This window comes from Purpureocillium takamizusanense, chromosome 9, assembly GCF_022605165.1.
Source record: "Purpureocillium takamizusanense chromosome 9, complete sequence".
Lineage (NCBI taxonomy): Eukaryota > Fungi > Ascomycota > Sordariomycetes > Hypocreales > Ophiocordycipitaceae > Purpureocillium > Purpureocillium takamizusanense.
In genome coordinates, this window is record NC_063076.1 from 1,725,838 (window position 1) to 1,741,119 (window position 15,282).

General features: G+C 59.3%; 5 protein-coding genes across 6 annotated transcripts; 2 read left to right on the forward strand and 3 right to left on the reverse strand.

The window, feature by feature from the left end:
• The first annotated feature begins 223 nt into the window (after positions 1–223).
• JDV02_009356 (uncharacterized protein) lies at positions 224–1,869 on the forward strand. 2 transcript variants are annotated; one of them, XM_047991008.1, is made up of 3 exons: positions 224–668; positions 932–1,091; positions 1,194–1,869. In XM_047991008.1, the coding sequence occupies exons 1-3, from the start codon at positions 563–565 to the stop codon at positions 1,813–1,815; spliced, it is 888 nt and encodes a 295-aa protein (XP_047847018.1). In that variant the 5' UTR covers positions 224–562; the 3' UTR covers positions 1,816–1,869. The 2 variants fall into 2 exon arrangements, with proteins under 2 accessions (XP_047847018.1, XP_047847019.1); XM_047991009.1 differs by having other exon boundaries at positions 224–1,091.
• YET3 (Endoplasmic reticulum transmembrane protein 3) lies at positions 1,846–3,243 on the reverse strand. The gene is made up of 3 exons (XM_047991010.1): positions 3,027–3,243; positions 2,563–2,895; positions 1,846–2,471 (listed from the first exon to the last, which is right to left on the reverse strand). The coding sequence occupies exons 2-3, from the start codon at positions 2,733–2,735 to the stop codon at positions 2,096–2,098; spliced, it is 549 nt and encodes a 182-aa protein (XP_047847020.1). The 5' UTR covers positions 2,736–2,895; positions 3,027–3,243; the 3' UTR covers positions 1,846–2,095.
• A 387-nt stretch (positions 3,244–3,630) lies between these two features.
• JDV02_009358 (uncharacterized protein) lies at positions 3,631–7,872 on the reverse strand. Its single transcript, XM_047991011.1, has 3 exons — positions 7,436–7,872; positions 6,571–7,381; positions 3,631–6,517 (listed from the first exon to the last, which is right to left on the reverse strand). Exons 2-3 carry the CDS (start codon positions 7,213–7,215, stop codon positions 3,764–3,766), a joined length of 3,399 nt encoding a protein of 1,132 aa, XP_047847021.1. The 5' UTR covers positions 7,216–7,381; positions 7,436–7,872; the 3' UTR covers positions 3,631–3,763.
• Positions 7,873–10,606: 2,734 nt separating this feature from the next.
• On the forward strand, positions 10,607–12,597 carry LSP1 (lipid-binding protein). The gene is made up of 5 exons (XM_047991012.1): positions 10,607–10,886; positions 10,982–11,042; positions 11,155–11,288; positions 11,343–11,526; positions 11,589–12,597. Exons 1-5 carry the CDS (start codon positions 10,830–10,832, stop codon positions 12,212–12,214), a joined length of 1,062 nt encoding a protein of 353 aa, XP_047847022.1. The 5' UTR covers positions 10,607–10,829; the 3' UTR covers positions 12,215–12,597.
• A 64-nt stretch (positions 12,598–12,661) lies between these two features.
• Positions 12,662–13,324, reverse strand: JDV02_009360 (uncharacterized protein). The gene is made up of 2 exons (XM_047991013.1): positions 13,120–13,324; positions 12,662–12,933 (listed from the first exon to the last, which is right to left on the reverse strand). Exons 1-2 carry the CDS (start codon positions 13,228–13,230, stop codon positions 12,715–12,717), a joined length of 330 nt encoding a protein of 109 aa, XP_047847023.1. The 5' UTR covers positions 13,231–13,324; the 3' UTR covers positions 12,662–12,714.
• Between the last annotated feature and the right edge of the window lie 1,958 nt (positions 13,325–15,282).

A 15,282-nucleotide genomic window follows, 5' to 3' on the forward strand; every position in this document is an offset into this window, starting at 1 on the left:
ATAAATCATATGGATTAAATCATATTGGCTTCCTGTTATTAGTCGTCCATAGGTAGACATCAACAGAAGCGTACACAAAGTACGACATGAGTTAGTAGAGGTGCCTGAATTTACAGCGAACTCGAGACCTCAATAGGTGGTACTAATTGAAGGGAGCACAACCGCCCCCCGCATCGACCACACCAGATAACTAGACACCTTCTGTGGTCAACTCGCGCCTCATCAACCCGCCGCCTCGACGCGTCACACGGCGATTCGCAGCAGCAGCGACAACGAGGACGTCGTGTCGCGCAATCGCAAATTTGCACACCTGGTCTCCTGCTTGTCTAGTAGGTGTGCCTTTGCTTCATTCCACAGCTTGAAGGTGGTGGGTGCACACCGCACAGACGAACAACAACCACCACCCCCTTCGGCAGCCTCATTCGTCATCAGCCTTTTGTCACCGTCACCATCACCACCGTCGCGCTTTCTGCCAGACAACCCGTCTGCCTGCGTACGTACCCGCCAACGCCATCCCAACCCATCACATCTGTCGCCCTTTCCCTCCACCCGGCATTACACCATGGGCGGCGGCGCCCCCTCGCCTGACGCCCTCACCAGGGACCAATTCGACGCCCTCCTCGCGCAGTACCCTCCGCTCGTCGAATCCATATCCAAGGCCAAGGGCTGTACGTCTGCCCGTCTACTTCTCACCACTCACCACTCACTTTCTCTCTTTCTCTCTCATCCACTTACTCACTCAACCATTCATTCACTCGCTCGCTCATCAACACACACACACTCACTCACTCCGCCTCCCCTCCTCCTCCTCCAACCCAACCACCAACCCCTTCATCCCCGTCTTTCAATTCCTCTTCTTGTTCCCCCACTCCTCCCTCAACCAAAGAGCCAAACAACCCGCACTCATAGATTCTGACACGCACCCCAACAGCCAAGCCCGGCCAAAAAACCCTCCAGCAACTCGACCGCTTCCGCTATGTCGACGCGCCCGCGGCCTTCAGTATCGCCACTAACAATGAAGACGGCTCCGACGACCCCCCTCGGTCCTCCATGACCCTCGACGACGTCAAGCTCCTCGTCGAGTGGAAGCTGTGCGTTGCCCTCCCCCTCCTCTTTCTCCTCCTCCCCAGGAGTCCCCCCTCCCCGTCGTCTTCTCATCCTTGGATCTGACATTCATCCATCCATCCGCCCAGCCGCCACGGCAAGTTTCGCCCGACGCTCATGTCCCTCGTCTCCTCCAACCCCGCGCCCCTCGTCTCCTCCACCATCTCCTCCGCTCTGTCCGCCTACCGCTCCTCCTCATCTGCCTCACCCTCACCCGCCGGCACTTCCTCCGACCCGTCATCAGCCGCAGCTGCAGCAGCATCGGCCGCCCTCGACGCCCTCTGCAAGCTCCGCGGCATCGGCCCCGCCACTGCCTCCCTCCTCCTCTCCGTGCACGACCCGCGCCGCGCGCCCTTCTTCTCCGACGAGGCCTTCCTCTGGCTCTGCGCGGCCGGCAACCCCCGCGCCCCCATCAAGTACTCGGCCAAGGAGTACCGCGGCCTAGCCGAGAGGGCCGCCGAGGTGGCCACGCGCCTGGGCGTCTCGGCCCTCGACCTCGAGAAGGTGGCTTACGTCGTGATGAAGCGGTCCGACAGCAGCGGCGCGGGCCCCAAGGAGCCAGCATCCAAGAAGACGGTTACGAAAGTGGACACCAAAGTAGAGAAACCGGCGCCCAAGCGCAAGACGGAAGCAAAAGGGGTCGGCATAAACAAGGACGCGTCTACAACGGCAGCTTCCGGCGTGCGCCGGTCTAAACGTTTAAAGTCATAAAAGGTTGTTTTTTGTATGTCTCTTCTCGCATGCGAGGTGCTCCCCATATCGTAGATACTTTATCAAGACGGGAGACTGGTTCTCCTAGCCTGATAACTCATCACGTCCTCCGGGCCGTAACAGTGCCATGTGCGATGGACTGGCGACTCGCCCAATCCAACAGTCCAACTCTACCTTGGTCGTTCTACTCTGCTCTGCCCTCCTTCATTGGCTCACCCGACCCGGGAGGGGAAGGGCCTCAATCGGTCGCCAGCGTATTGGGGTCCGTCAAGCAAATGTCCTACTTGGACTTCCTGGCTTCGCCGTCCTTTTGCGTGGCGGCGTACTTATCGCTGAGCTCGTCGTAGCTCTTGTGGAGCTGCTCGCTCTGCTTCTTGAGCGTCTGCAGGTCCTGCTCCTTCTGCTCGAGCTTCTTCTTAAGGGCCGCGAGCTCGCCGGGCTTACCCGCGACCGCCAGCTTCTCGCTCTCCTTGGTGTCTTTCTTGGTGCCCTCGTAGGCGCGGACGCGGTCCTCGAGGCGCATCACCTCGATGATCATGACGTAGGTGCGGTTGAGGATGAGGGACAGGAACAGCGTAAAGCCGCAGAGGTACATGTTGCGCTGCGAGTAGAACTTGCGGGCCTGCACCTCGAGGCGTTCGTGGCCCATGACGGCGCTGTGGTCGTGGCCATCCCCCTTGTCAGCCATCGGAAACTGGGGTGTGTGATGGATCACGGCATTTTGCAATCGGGTCGGGTTGGACTCACGCTCCCTTAGAGGTCTGCTCCGTGGCGGCCAGCAGCTCGAGCTGGACACGATACACGCGATTAACGCTGTCGATGAAGAGAATGAGTATGAAGACAAAGGTGATCTTCATCCAATATTCTATCTTGGCGACGATGGGGTTTTCCGAGATGAATCTGCGACGTAGAAAAATCATGGTTTAGCCGACACGCACAGGTTTTCGAACGCGGCATGTCCGCCCGTGAGGAATACGCGAGGAACATGACGTACGTAAAGATCTTGCGCTTGAGCGTAAACGGCATTGGCACGATGAGGAGCATGAACACGGCCATCTCCACCATCAGGAGGACAAACACCTGCGCTCACGTGTCTCGAGTCAGCACGCACACCGGCATCCGCGACCTGCCCGGTCTCTATCCCCGGCGCGGTTCTGGCGTCGGGTCGTCGGACGGGGAGGGGAAGCGGAGGGGAAGAGGGGCCATCTCACGAGGGTGTAGTAGAGCGTCATGGTGAGGAGAGCGACGCGCGGGGCGGGACGGCGAAGTGGTCGGTCGGGTTGGGATTTCTTTCGTAGGAAGAGAGAGGGAGATGAAATCTTCTCTCAGCGGAACTGAGGCAACAGATGAATGCGGGCGCACAGCGTCTTGGAGGGGATTGTGTCGCCTCGAGGAGGAATCGCTACGTTATATGTAGAGACGGACTGGTGCGAGGTGAGGAGAGAGGAAGAGGCACAGAGAGAGAGCGAAGTGGCCCGTTCGTTTTGGCTGCCTTGCCTTGGCCCGCCCGCCGGCTGGACTGACTGGGCGGTGGCATGTGGGCGGCAGCTCAGCCCACGTACCGACAACGTCATCGGACCCACACGAGCTTCCAGCCACGATGCATCCATCGTCTTTCTTTGTCGTCAGTCAAACTCGCGACCCGACCGCGGGCGGCGTCTCGGCTCGACCGCACCCCTGTCATCATCCCTCCGACCTTTGCAGACGACCGCGTCAGCGCGTCGCCGTTAGAAGCAGCGCAGTACCTAGCTCTCAGGCGCGATGGAGCAGCACGTAGCCTTTCATTCCACTACGTACTCCTTCGTACGAAGTATGTACCTGCTTGCTGCAGCCGTTCAATAATGCGCTTCTATGCGCGTGCTTGCTTGCATCACATCTCTCGCCATCGTGTCTACTTTGGTTGGGCCTACGTGCTTCCTACCGTCCACGTCAACCCGCCTCCACCTGTTCACGTCCAGACTTCGTCGTCCCTAAACTTGGCTGGCGGCCGTCTGTTCCTCGCCGCGCGATCGTTTCTCTTCCGGACCACCACATCTTGATCCTCATCTTCCTCGTCCAGCGACGTCCCACCCCCAAATTCTTGCATGCCATCCGGCGTCGCGTGTGGGCCACCTTCTCTGCCAGTATCGTCGCTGTCGCTAATCTCAATCACCTCGAACCGAGGTTGCGGGACCACGGCCGGCCTCGTCGCTTGTGCCGCTGGCGCCGCCGACGCGACACCGCCTCCGTTGGACTCATCCCCGACCATCGCTTCAGGTGCAGGCGCCGGTTTTGGGGCCGGACGCGGGTGCTTTCTAGGCCGGCCGCTGCCCGGCCGCGCTCCGCCCCGCTTGCCCTTGGGTTTCTTTGGTGGCTCAGCCGGCCCCTTAGTCGGTGTACCGGGCTGCTGGGCTCCAGAGTGTCCCCGAGCCCTCTTGCGCAGCCGTGACATGGACTCCGAATCATCATTGTCTGCTGCATCATCGACGTCGCCGGTGCGAGAATGGGCGGCGTCGTATGGGCGGTATTCGGCCTCGTCGACCTCGGCACGCGCCGGCCGCTTTCGTTTTCGAGACTTGCCAGTCCACCCGCGGGCACCCGGGCCGTCAGTGTCGTCGTCAATCTCATCATTCCTCATTCTCGGTCTACCGGGCTTCCGCTTCCTCTCTGGCTTGGGCGCTTTTCGCGCTACCTGGTCCCCGGCCTGAGCGCGACGTCCCCGCGTCCCCTTCACCTTGGCCGTGGTCACTTCTTCGCCGGCCTTGTTGTCCAACAACTTCTTGGTCAAGTTGGGAAAGTTCTCTCCGTAGTTAAAGAAGAGCTCCTCTCCGGCCTGGATATCCCTCATGGCCGTAAACTTGATCCTGTATTCGCCATTGACGTATAGAATACGGGGCGTGATGTTGCATCCGCGTTTATCCTGCTCCGACGCGTGGTTGATGTACCGGCTGAGGTTGCCATAGATGGCCGCGTCGACCCAGATGCCTTCGTTCTCGAGGAGCGTGAAGACATATGAGACATTAGACTCTTCGTCGAACACGTCTCCGCGTCGTGCCTCCCGCCGCACCCCTTCGTCGTGCGTAATCAGCTCCCCCACGTACTCGATGATGAATTCGTCCTGGGCAATATCCTCAGCCGTGAACAACCCGTAGCCGACACCCTCGAGCTGGCTCTGGCCCAGGACCAGCGCCTTGCCCGCGCCTCGCTGCAAGTCGCAATTCTGGCAACCCGTCGCGTGGAGCTGCTCATCCTGCGCGTTGGCCGGGTCCGCGCGCTTCATCGCGCCGCATGAGCCGCACAGATCCGGGTCGCATTCGCGGTTGAGCTGGACGCAGATACACGGCCTCTCTTTCTGTCTCTGTTGACAGGTTTTGCCCAGCGAGTGACAGGCGCAGCCGGTAAACTTGTATTCACATGTCTCGACCGAACAGCCGCAGAACTTGTCGCATAGCAAGTCGGCATCGACGCAAGTACAGTTTCCCGGTCGACAGGGGCCATCATGGGAGCAAGGCTCAAGAGTCTCCCGGCGCTGGTGCTCGTGCGTGAAAGTATGATCCTGCCAGTCGCCCAAAAGCATCTTTCTGTGTCTGTCGTACCACGAGAGGCTCTTGGCTCGGGTAGGTTCTGGGGGATCAGGTTGCGGGAGGGAGATGCCCATCACCTTGAACTCGCTGTGAACGCATCCGCAGCACCGGTCAAGGAAGGACGCGGCCAAGCAAATCGGATCCCCATCGAACTTGCTGTGGAAGGCAGTCACATAGATAGACCGAAGGAGGGTCCTCTCACTTTGACTCCACTCGCCCCGGGACCCGCAGCCGCAGGCCGACGGCGGCAGCGCGTAGCAGTACCTAGAGCAGCTTGTCCATCCAGACCCTGGATCAGAGTTAGTTGAGCGCTGTCGCCGCCTCTTCAGTGCGTCCGAGAGACGTGAACACGACGAGATCGAGAAGTTGCGCTTCAGGTTCTTGTTATCGTACTCGCCATGATCGCAAGCATGGCTGAAGCAGATGAGGCAGCCGAGAATGCAATATGTCGCCAGGTTGAATTCCGCAAGCTCATCCTCGTCCATTTCCGCTGTCTCATCGTCGGCCTGGGTGCCCGCGCCGTCCTTGGCCGTCGGCTTCGAATCCATGATGCTGTCAACAGACTCGTCGAGCTGCAACACCATGCGGAGGTCGACGCATTTCGAGTCTGGCAGACGCTCGTGGAAGGTACGCCGAAAGGCGTCGGTGAATAATTGCGCACCCCTGTTCGTCTCCGGCTTGGTGTTGTCTGCTTCACGATGCGATCTCAAGATGTCCGTCTTCTGCTGCGGCGTTATGGCGTGGTCTGGTTCCGTGGTCGCCATGTAGCTGATGAGGGCTGATTTGTTGCAGCCGGGGATGGCCAAGCGATCCAGCCACGTCTCGAGATAAAGCGACACGGTTGCAGCGCGCTCCATGTGGTTTGCATGTGCCTGCTTTCCCTCTCTGTTCATGGGCTTGAAACCCGACTTAAGATCAATCTCCTCCAGTTCCTTAAGCCAGAGGTTGTACTTGTTCTCTTCCGAGGTCTCCAAGTCGCGCAGATGAGGCACAAAGGTAAGCATTGTGTTGGGGGTGAGGACGTTCTTCTTGATCCCAACGTGATGGAAGCGATATAAGGGAACGCGTTCCTTGTTTGTTTTTGTGCAGACGGGCACATAGTGAACCTCCTTCTGATCCCTCTTGGTCTTGAGGTGTTGCTGTCCAAACCAGTCAGTCGGCACGTTGCGGACCCCTGGCCGGGAATGCCTACCTTGAGCTTAATTCTCATGGAATCGTCAGTCTTCTGCTTCAACGGCTCGGCCGCGACACCAGCAAAGAGGTCTGTGCCGTGGCGGACGCGCCTCTCCGTTGCTTGGGTGGATTCCAGGATGTACGCCGTCAGCCGCGCGTGCCCGTCTCTGATGTCCTGGCGAAACAGGTCCAGCCGGTCAGCAATGTCGTCAACGGTCCACCCCGAGTTGATGTCCTCGACCCTGTTCGGGGTGCGCATGCTGGACGAACGGTGAGTAGACTGGCGCTGGGTCCCAGATGTTTGAGGCGTCGCTGGACGGGCCATGGCGGCTGCAGGACGCGGGGCGGGGACAGGGTCGCTATCGCCACTGCTGAGGGAAGCAGGCGACGCTGTCCGAGACCCCCACGGAGAGCGGTTAAGGCGATAGGAGCCGTGGCGGCCGGGAGATGCTGCAAAGAGTCTCCTGAGAGGCGGCGGGCTGATGGGGGCCCAGGTGCCGTTTGATCTCCTGCTACCACGGTCCGCGGGGCGCGACTCTAGGCGCGCCGCGGTGTCATTTCCGTCGTGGTCCCTCGTGAAATGTTCAGCGTCTTGCTGACGGTCGTTCACCACGGAGTGGCTTTGATGAACAGAGTTGGGGGTAGTAGTCGAACGCGCCGCCATAGCGGATGACTAAGGCTAGAGCGAAGTAGGAGCAGGCAGGGCGGCAATCGGCAACCCGCCCTGACACGACACGACACGACGACACGACTCGTTCGCTCCTGCCTGGTTCAAAACGTGACGAGCGAGCCCAATGTGAGGGACTGATCGATCTCACGTGCCCTGAGAGCTAGGCTGAAAAATTCAGTAAAGTGCATTCTCCATCATCGTCTTCAGTCCGTACCAACCGCTCATCACACGCTCGTGTCCGGACACGCGTAAACGTCGCCGTCACTCTGCTCGGTGAAGCTCGCAAGTCGCAAGTGCAAACACCAGACGACACGGGGGCCGTCAACACTCAATTCACGGTTTGTATGGGCCGTCCCCGCCGCGTCCTAGGTTCCGTAGCGCCTGCGATGCCAACGGATAGCAGACGGACAATGGGGCGGGACTACCTTAGGCACTCCAGCGCCACGCGATCTTGTGCTGTATCGGACACGGGGGGACCCCAGTAGTAGAGTAGCCCGGCACGTGGGACTGGTGCTCGATGCGTGCACAGGAAGCCTGGCCGGTGTTCGGATATCCGTCACGCGCCCACTATTCCGCATGTGCCGTCGTAAACTAGTAGTTGAGGAGAGCACAGATGGCGCGTATCCCTTGAGGTCTGACGCGGGAGTCCCTCCGACAACAATGGAAGAGCACCCAACAACACCCTCCCAAGAAAAAAAAAACACGGAAATCAATCTTGGCTAGGGCGGGTGCCTGCAGGGGGGCGGCCCCCCTACCGGCGCGTAGCGGTGGTGGGTCCAGGCTCTGTGGGCTAAGGTTCCGTCCATACGGGCAGGGCAGTTGGCTGTTGATGTCCGCGAGCGCGCAGGGCGGGGGCAATGGCACTACCGGAGAAGCCCAACCTTGTGCACTTTGGCCTCTCGATCAAACAAAATACGACGTGAATTCTTCAGCATTGCAAAGTGATGGCTGTTGGGCGACTTGATTGTGACGATTGTGCATGTGTACCGTCGGCGAACCCATCATTCCAAATCACCTACAGTACCTAAGTACCTTATACAGTATACTCCGTACTTTGCAGGTACAGCCTTGGACATGCAGTTTATTGTGCATTGCGCGGCTTGCCAACTTGCGCTTTAAGCTGCCCAGTCAACCAGAACCTAAGAAACCCCAAGGCTCAATACAGTCGTCCAGTACTACTTAAGGTACTCTTCAAGTTTTCTAGACACCTGCCGTGTAGCGCCCCCTTCACAAAAATCAACCCCCTGTGCCAAAACACCCTCCTCATACCCCAACTCCCCAGGCTCGGAACCCCGACCGGTCCGCAAAGATGGCACCTAATGCAGGGGCGTAGCGCCCAAATCCGGCCAAGATACGCCATTGCGATCCGGCTCCAGCTCTACGACCGCTACGCTTCGGAAGGCCCATCGAAGATCCAACACCCCGGCCCGGTTTCCTTGCAGGGCTACGTCATCGAGACACGGGTTCAAGTCGGCTTGGCCATCACGTGATATGGTGACTTTGTACTCCCTGTTGGTCTGTCCATGCCGTACAATGACCTCATAGCCGCAACTCTACGCTTGAAACTCACTTGTCACTTATGCAAGATGGGGACGAGACGGCTCTTGCGATTGCAGGGTGCATGAGCTGGGTCAGGGTCTCTCTGCAGCGCAGGAATGCCCAGCAAGGGGTCGTCTTGCGTAGATGGAATCGATCGTAAGACCACGGCTAACGATTTTGCCGTCGTCAGAGGCCATGGCGAATAATTACTACCTATGCTTTACCATGTCGCCGACGACACGTCGAAGCCACAGCCCACCTTGACGGGTTGATAGTGTGGGGCACCGCAAGCTCCCGGCATGGACGAGCTGAAAAGGATGCCATCATTCGGCAGTCATGGCTTCTGCCCACAACGTCCCGCGTACGTTGCCGCACCCCCATGCGCACACGGCAGCGGCTCAAAGGCGGTACGGTACGCACGACTGCTAGGGTGGTGACTGGGAGCACGAGGACCGCGCCGTAGGTATCAGCCGGCGACGGCGCGGCCGAAACCCTTTGGTCACGGCGGGCCGGGCCTGCACGAGCGTCACTCGCTCGACCGATATTGGCCAACTTGAAAGGCTCCCGTTGAGCCTACCGCCGCCGGCACCGCATGGCCTTGGGGGAGGGGGGGACCATCGCCGCTCGCCCGACGACCACCACCCATCTCCCTTCACCCTCGGAGGGGGCTGTGCTGGCGTACGCGTACTAACAACGCCGCCAGGAGCTCGGGTACCGCGCTCGACGACGGCGCAGGGCAACGGGAAATGAGATGAAACGTGCAAGAACCGCCGGAGACGCTGGCTCTCCATGCTCCTGTCCTGACGGTAACTCACAGCTCCGTCATCTGGCGACGGTAGCTCGACACTAGCACGCCGTAGCCTCGAGCTTCGGGCAGCCCATCCATCCGCATGCGGAATGGGGGGCGACGGCGCCGAGCGAGAGGGTCGGCCAGCAGAGTCGCATCGCAGCAATATGCCTGGACGGAGCCTTCTTGGCGGCCGGCCGCCCGGGCCAGGCCAGCAGCAGAAAGAGGAGTGCCGAGACGATTTGATTGATGATTGAAGGCCCAGATTTTTCGAAAGCCTGCGACGTGGGTCCTAGAGCTTGAGCGATGCGGTGCATGCCAACATCCCAGGTAGGTACCTACTAACCTTAAGGTGCAGTACTTACCTGCCGACTTGGTACCTGCAATGCGTGCATGTTTCGATGCCGCGCAGTGGCCCGGCGCGTTGGTAGATCCAGGGTCTCCGGTCGTACCGAGCCAGCCTGCTGCCCGGGCTGACAAGAGAGAGAATAAAGAGAAGAGAAAAATTGCTGTCGTCTGCAGGGTCTCTCTGCGCCGCTGAGCCCGTTGCAGCGGTGGCGGCAGGCCTGGGCAGTTCTGCGGTACCTGAATAAGCTGGCTTGCGCGGCCTAAGGTAGGTACAACGCAGGAGGTACCTAGTGGCCAAATGGATGGATAGAACAAGACGGGAGGGATGGAAGGATACATCCGTCATCGCCTCCCTCCTCTGGGCTTCCTCAACTCCTTGGGACAACCCAAGGCACATCATCAGGCTGGTTAGTGCTGCTCTCCTGCGCTGTCTGGCGCTACAAATCATGCATCCATGCGCGCCTGCCCGGGCTGGCGGGTGCGGTGAGGTGGGGCCCGGGCCCTCCACTGTTCGTGCTGAGTGGATGGAGGCACTCCAGCCTGGACGAGGTCCGGCACTGGGCGCCCGAAACGACCTCACACTCTCGTCGGGCGATGACGTCGCCGCGCCGGCGGGTGTGCTGCGAGGGAGCTCTGCAAGCGCCGCCGCCACCCCCCCAAAAGCCCCCGTCCCGCCCGGTGACGATCGTCTGTCTCGTCTCCGCAAAACAACACCACCACCACCGCTCCCCCCATCCCGCATAAAACCATCGCATCCCTCCCGACTGGCCCCCCTTCCGCTGCTGTCCCATTCCCCCCCTTGTTGATACCCTTTGCTTCAGCGCCGATCCCCCTCGCGTTCCACCTGCTCGGGATTTCACTTGCTCTGAACACAAGCAATTCGAGTTTCCAACCCGTTCATCGCATACGTATCCGCCGCGCCGACTCGCCCATCATGCATCGCACTTATTCCATGCGCGCGACCCGGGCGCCCACTGCGTCCCAGCTGCAGGTGCGAGCTTTCCGCCCCTTCAACGGTTTCTGGCCATGTCATGGCCGCACGCCATTGAGAGAGCGATCGAACACTGACAGCCAGCTTGATTGCAGAGCCCTCCGCCGCCTCCGTCATCCACCAAGGCCGGTCGCCTCTTCGGCAAGGGAAGCTTCGGTGAGTGGCACGCGACCCCCCGGAAGTCATCGACGGAGCAAGCAGCATGCTGCGCGATGCACTGTCAGACGTCATCCGGCCCTCTTCGACTAAAGCTCACGCAATTGCTCAGGCCATGCCCTCCGCCGCAATGCCGGTGGCGCCTTCGGGCCCGATCTGGCCAAGAAGCTCTCCCAGCTCGTCAAGATGGAGAAGAACGTCATGCGCAGCTTGGAGCAGGTAGCCAAGGAGCGCATGGAAGTCGCTGTACGCAAAACATCCTTTCCTACTACTATTAGACATGTGCTGACCGTCCCCTAGCAACAACTCTCCATCTGGGGCGAGGGCGGCGACGAGGATGTCTCTGACGTCACTGACAAGCTCGGTGTCCTCCTCTACGAAATCGGCGAGCTCGAGGACCAGTACGTCGACCGCTACGACCAGTACCGCATCACCATGAAGAGCATCCGCAACATTGAGGCCTCAGTCCAGCCCAGCCGAGACCGTACGTTTCCTTCATGTCGTCTTCTTGCGCGCGTGATCGTCCATTGACCGACAGCAACACAGGCAAGCAAAAGATCACCGACCAGATTGCTCAGCTCAAGTACAAGGAGCCCAACTCGCCCAAGATTGTCGTTCTCGAGCAGGAGCTCGTCCGCGCCGAGGCCGAGTCCCTGGTCGCCGAGGCTCAGCTGTCCAACATCACCCGCGAGAAGGTCAAGGCGGCCTACACTTATCAGTTTGACGCCCTGCGCGAGCACTGCGAGAAGGTGGCCATCATCGCCGGCTACGGAAAGCACCTCCTGGAACTCATCGACGACAGCCCCGTTACCCCCGGTGAGACGCGACAGGCGTACGACGGCTACGAGGCCAGCAAGGCTATCATCCAGGACTGCGAGGACGCCCTCACCAACTGGGTCACGGCGAACGCCGCCATTTCCTCCAAGCTGTCGACGCGCTCGCGCACCCTGTCTCAGCGCCGCCGCAACAACATCCGCGCTCGCGCCGAGGGCGGCCACGACCTGTCGGGCCAGGACGCGCCGCTTCACGACGGCAGCTCTTGGGTCGGCAGGCACGATGATGAGTCTGAGGAGGAAGAGGACGAGGACGCGCACCACGCCGGCCTGGACTCCGAGGTTGGTGTCAACGGCGGGGAGAGCCGCGGCCGCACTCAGGAGGCCGTCGTCGCGTGAGAAGCCTCAGCCAAACCACTTCGAAAATGAACATATCTGGGACACTAGAAAAAATTGCCGGCGCGATATCACGGGAGCAGTAATGAGGGTAATATCGGTTAGGCAGCCACGGACGCTGCTGCCATGGCGGAGTTTGCACGGCAAGCTGGACATGACGGATGGTTGTGTATGAATGTCTTTTTTTTTTCTGATCGTATGCTTAGTAGGGTAGCTTTTCTTGGTGTACTCTTAACGCTAATACCAGGTTGAAGGTTGATGAGGCCTCTTTGATGTCGCGTTCATGTGCGTGCTTGTTGGTGACGGGACTGGGGTATCATTAGACTTAAAAGGGCACAACACCACATCGGTGGTCCCCAGATGTGGCGGTGATGCGCTCGCGCGTGTTCTCTCTCTCTCTCTCTCTCTCTCTCTCTTTCTCTCTCTCTCCCTCTCTCTCTCCCTCTCTGTCTGTCTCTCTCTCTCTCTCTCTCTCTCTGTGTCTCTCTCTGTCTCTGTCTCTATCATTGCGCCATCTGGCTCGCAAACTGCTCCAGCTCCATCTTGACAATGTGATGCCCCGGCACGACAATAAGGCCGAGATAGCGCGACGTCATGTCGAGAGCGACGGTCGTGCTGCCCTCGGCCGCCGCCGCCTCTTGCTCCTCCGCCAGGTGCCGACGCACCCGCTCGTCCGAGGGCTGGCGGTACTCGTACGTGTGAGCCAGCACGACGTTGCTGTCCTGTAGCAGGAGGGCAAGGGACGGATGGGGCCCGTCATGTCAGCGGGGAGTCGTCTTTCCAAACCAAACAAACAGGAGAAATGAGGGGGGGAGGGTCCATGGCAAAGTATAGGCGGCCGGGAAAAGCAAGCGGTGCGGGGTGAGATGAGACGGGGAAGGGGGGAGGGACAGCTTTGGACGACGAACCGGGTCGGTGCACTTGAAGGAGCCCCAGAAGAGGCGGCCGTCTGTGGTGGTGATGCGGAGGTTCTTGTTCAGCAGGGACTGGAGGTACGCCTGCGCCTCGTCTTTGTCCATGACGAAGTAGCTAGTCGAATGTGTGATTGACGCCCGTGATGGGATGGGATGGGATGAAGTTGGCGGGCAAGCGCATGTGTGTGGTTCGGGTGTGTGCGGTATTGGGTGGGTGGCTTTGGGTATCCGGTGTGGGGGGAAAGGTCGAATCGAGCCGACGATTGGCGAGGTTGCCTTATTCGCTAGCGGAGGATTTTCCCTGCGTGACGCAACTTGCAAGTGCCGCCCGCCCGCTCGCCCGCCCCCAAACCGTCATGGTTCGGCAGGACGTGCGTTCCGGTTGGACCTTTGATACCTCCAACAATGAACTTGTGGGGGTTACACAGAGGCAGACGTCGAGGCTGTTTTCCGTCCGTCCAGGATGACTATACGACGTATACTGTACGAAGTACTTCCGGTACAGGGCCATTGTATGTGAGATTTCAAAGGGCTTGCCACGATGATGCCCGTTTGGGTCAACGGGGTCGTACTTTGAAGTTCGAACCACCGGTGGCTCCCCCCGCCATCCCTGTTGGATAACTACCTCAATAACCGCTGCATAAAACGATCAGGCGCGTAACGTAACCCGCGCTGGATTGCGCCCATTCTCTCTGCCATCGACTTGGTGGTGGTGTTGGCTCATGATGATTTGCATTGGGCATAAAAGCCAATGCGTTTCACGACAGCACATATTCGTCTTGCTCGCCATGGACGTGGCCTGAGAAACGCCTCGAGATGCTTTGGGGCCCGAATGCACAACATCTGCGCTCGCAAGATAGGAGAACAGACAGCCGTTTCATGTCGTACAGCGCGTTTTGTGGATCTCTTATTATCGTCACGGGCGTTCGGTCATGACACGGTCTCACAATAACGACGGAATGTCAAATATCACAAACGGAAGCAGGTCCCCAGAGCAGGGTCGTCTTTCAGCGTGACGCGGTTCGGGCCGTCGCCGCATGGAGGAGTGACGTGCAGGCCGCCGGTGGTTGCCGTTCTCATCCCCGCCGTCGTGCAAATGCCGTTTCCCGGGATGGCGAGCCGATCGTGACACCGCATCGTTGATGCAAATTCGACGACTAGGCACGAAAGCTGCCGAGCACAGAATATGCGGTCTCTTCTTGAAAGATGTCAGCTGGACTGAGCACATGACGACCACTGGACGTTCAGTGCCACCCGTCCGTTCCGTGTCCCGCGGAGTCACCAGACATGCTTGCCGAGCACACAGCATATGTTCGTCATGGGCTACTGTCTGGTTGGCGCTTCTTCGAAGCCATCACAAAGCATAGCATCCCGCCCCGGATATCTCGGTGGGGAAAGTACGAGCCGGAATACTAGACGACAGCTGCAGGGAACTGCTTTTGGTCATTGCTTTCCGATCAACACCAGTCGCCCCAGCCGCCTGTCTGTGCTTCTCATGTAACGTCTCGGATAATATCGACGCCAGCTAACCCTCCGACACATGCGATGAGAGCCAGTCAGTCTTCCAGCTCACGTCGTTGCCAGTCAAGAGTTCAAGTATATAAAGAGGCAGGTCCTGCCTTCAGTCACGACCTAGCACACCAGCACTTCCTCCATAAGCTTTTGGCGCTCCCCTTTGACAGATCAGATCATAAACTTCTGCTACACATTACCCGAGCCAATACCCGCACCCATAACTCAAGATGCAGCTGTCCTTGGTTGCCGCGATCCTCCTTCCTGCGTCCTGCAACGCTTCGATAATCCTTGCAAGTTCCATCATGAGGACATATACGTACCCTGACGCAACTCTGCTGACAAGCTGAGACAGGGGCTGCTCCATCCCTACACGAGTTGTAGCACCAGCTCCGTAGTCCGTCCCGTCATGTCTGACGAATGCGTCACCACGTGGCCAGCCAAGTACGGTGCACACTCTCGGGCAAGCCTCTCTGCTTTGGCTAATCGAGTAAACACACAGCTCTGTCAGCATTAACAAGAAAACGAAGTGCATCAAGTACAGGTACAGACGCCTGCCTCCCCTCCCCTCCCGCCCCTTCCCCCCCTCTTTCCTTGCCTTGGCAGCTCGGAACCGAAACAGAGCCGCCCACTGAAACGCTGTAA

What these genes read in the sequence shown, in the direction of transcription:
- JDV02_009356 (XM_047991008.1), top strand. Translation starts at nt 563, where the DNA reads ATGGGCGGCGGCGCCCCCTCGCCTGACGCCCTCACCAGGGACCAATTC. An exon ending in CATATCCAAGGCCAAGGGCT is followed by an intron (nt 669 to 931) that starts GTACGTCTGCCC and finishes GCACCCCAACAG; the next exon opens with CCAAGCCCGGCCAAAAAACC. An exon ending in CTCCTCGTCGAGTGGAAGCT is followed by an intron (nt 1,092 to 1,193) that starts GTGCGTTGCCCT and finishes CCATCCGCCCAG; the next exon opens with CCGCCACGGCAAGTTTCGCC.
- YET3 (XM_047991010.1), bottom strand. Translation starts at nt 2,735, where the DNA reads ATGATTTTTCTACGTCGCAGATTCATCTCGGAAAACCCCATCGTCGCC. An exon ending in GAGCAGACCTCTAAGGGAGC is followed by an intron (nt 2,472 to 2,562) that starts GTGAGTCCAACC and finishes CCACGACCACAG; the next exon opens with CGCCGTCATGGGCCACGAAC.
- JDV02_009358 (XM_047991011.1), bottom strand. Translation starts at nt 7,215, where the DNA reads ATGGCGGCGCGTTCGACTACTACCCCCAACTCTGTTCATCAAAGCCAC. An exon ending in CCATGAGAATTAAGCTCAAG is followed by an intron (nt 6,518 to 6,570) that starts GTAGGCATTCCC and finishes TGGTTTGGACAG; the next exon opens with CAACACCTCAAGACCAAGAG.
- LSP1 (XM_047991012.1), top strand. Translation starts at nt 10,830, where the DNA reads ATGCATCGCACTTATTCCATGCGCGCGACCCGGGCGCCCACTGCGTCC. An exon ending in CCACTGCGTCCCAGCTGCAG is followed by an intron (nt 10,887 to 10,981) that starts GTGCGAGCTTTC and finishes GCTTGATTGCAG; the next exon opens with AGCCCTCCGCCGCCTCCGTC. An exon ending in CTTCGGCAAGGGAAGCTTCG is followed by an intron (nt 11,043 to 11,154) that starts GTGAGTGGCACG and finishes GCAATTGCTCAG; the next exon opens with GCCATGCCCTCCGCCGCAAT.
- JDV02_009360 (XM_047991013.1), bottom strand. Translation starts at nt 13,230, where the DNA reads ATGGACAAAGACGAGGCGCAGGCGTACCTCCAGTCCCTGCTGAACAAG. An exon ending in CCTTCAAGTGCACCGACCCG is followed by an intron (nt 12,934 to 13,119) that starts GTTCGTCGTCCA and finishes CTCCTGCTACAG; the next exon opens with GACAGCAACGTCGTGCTGGC.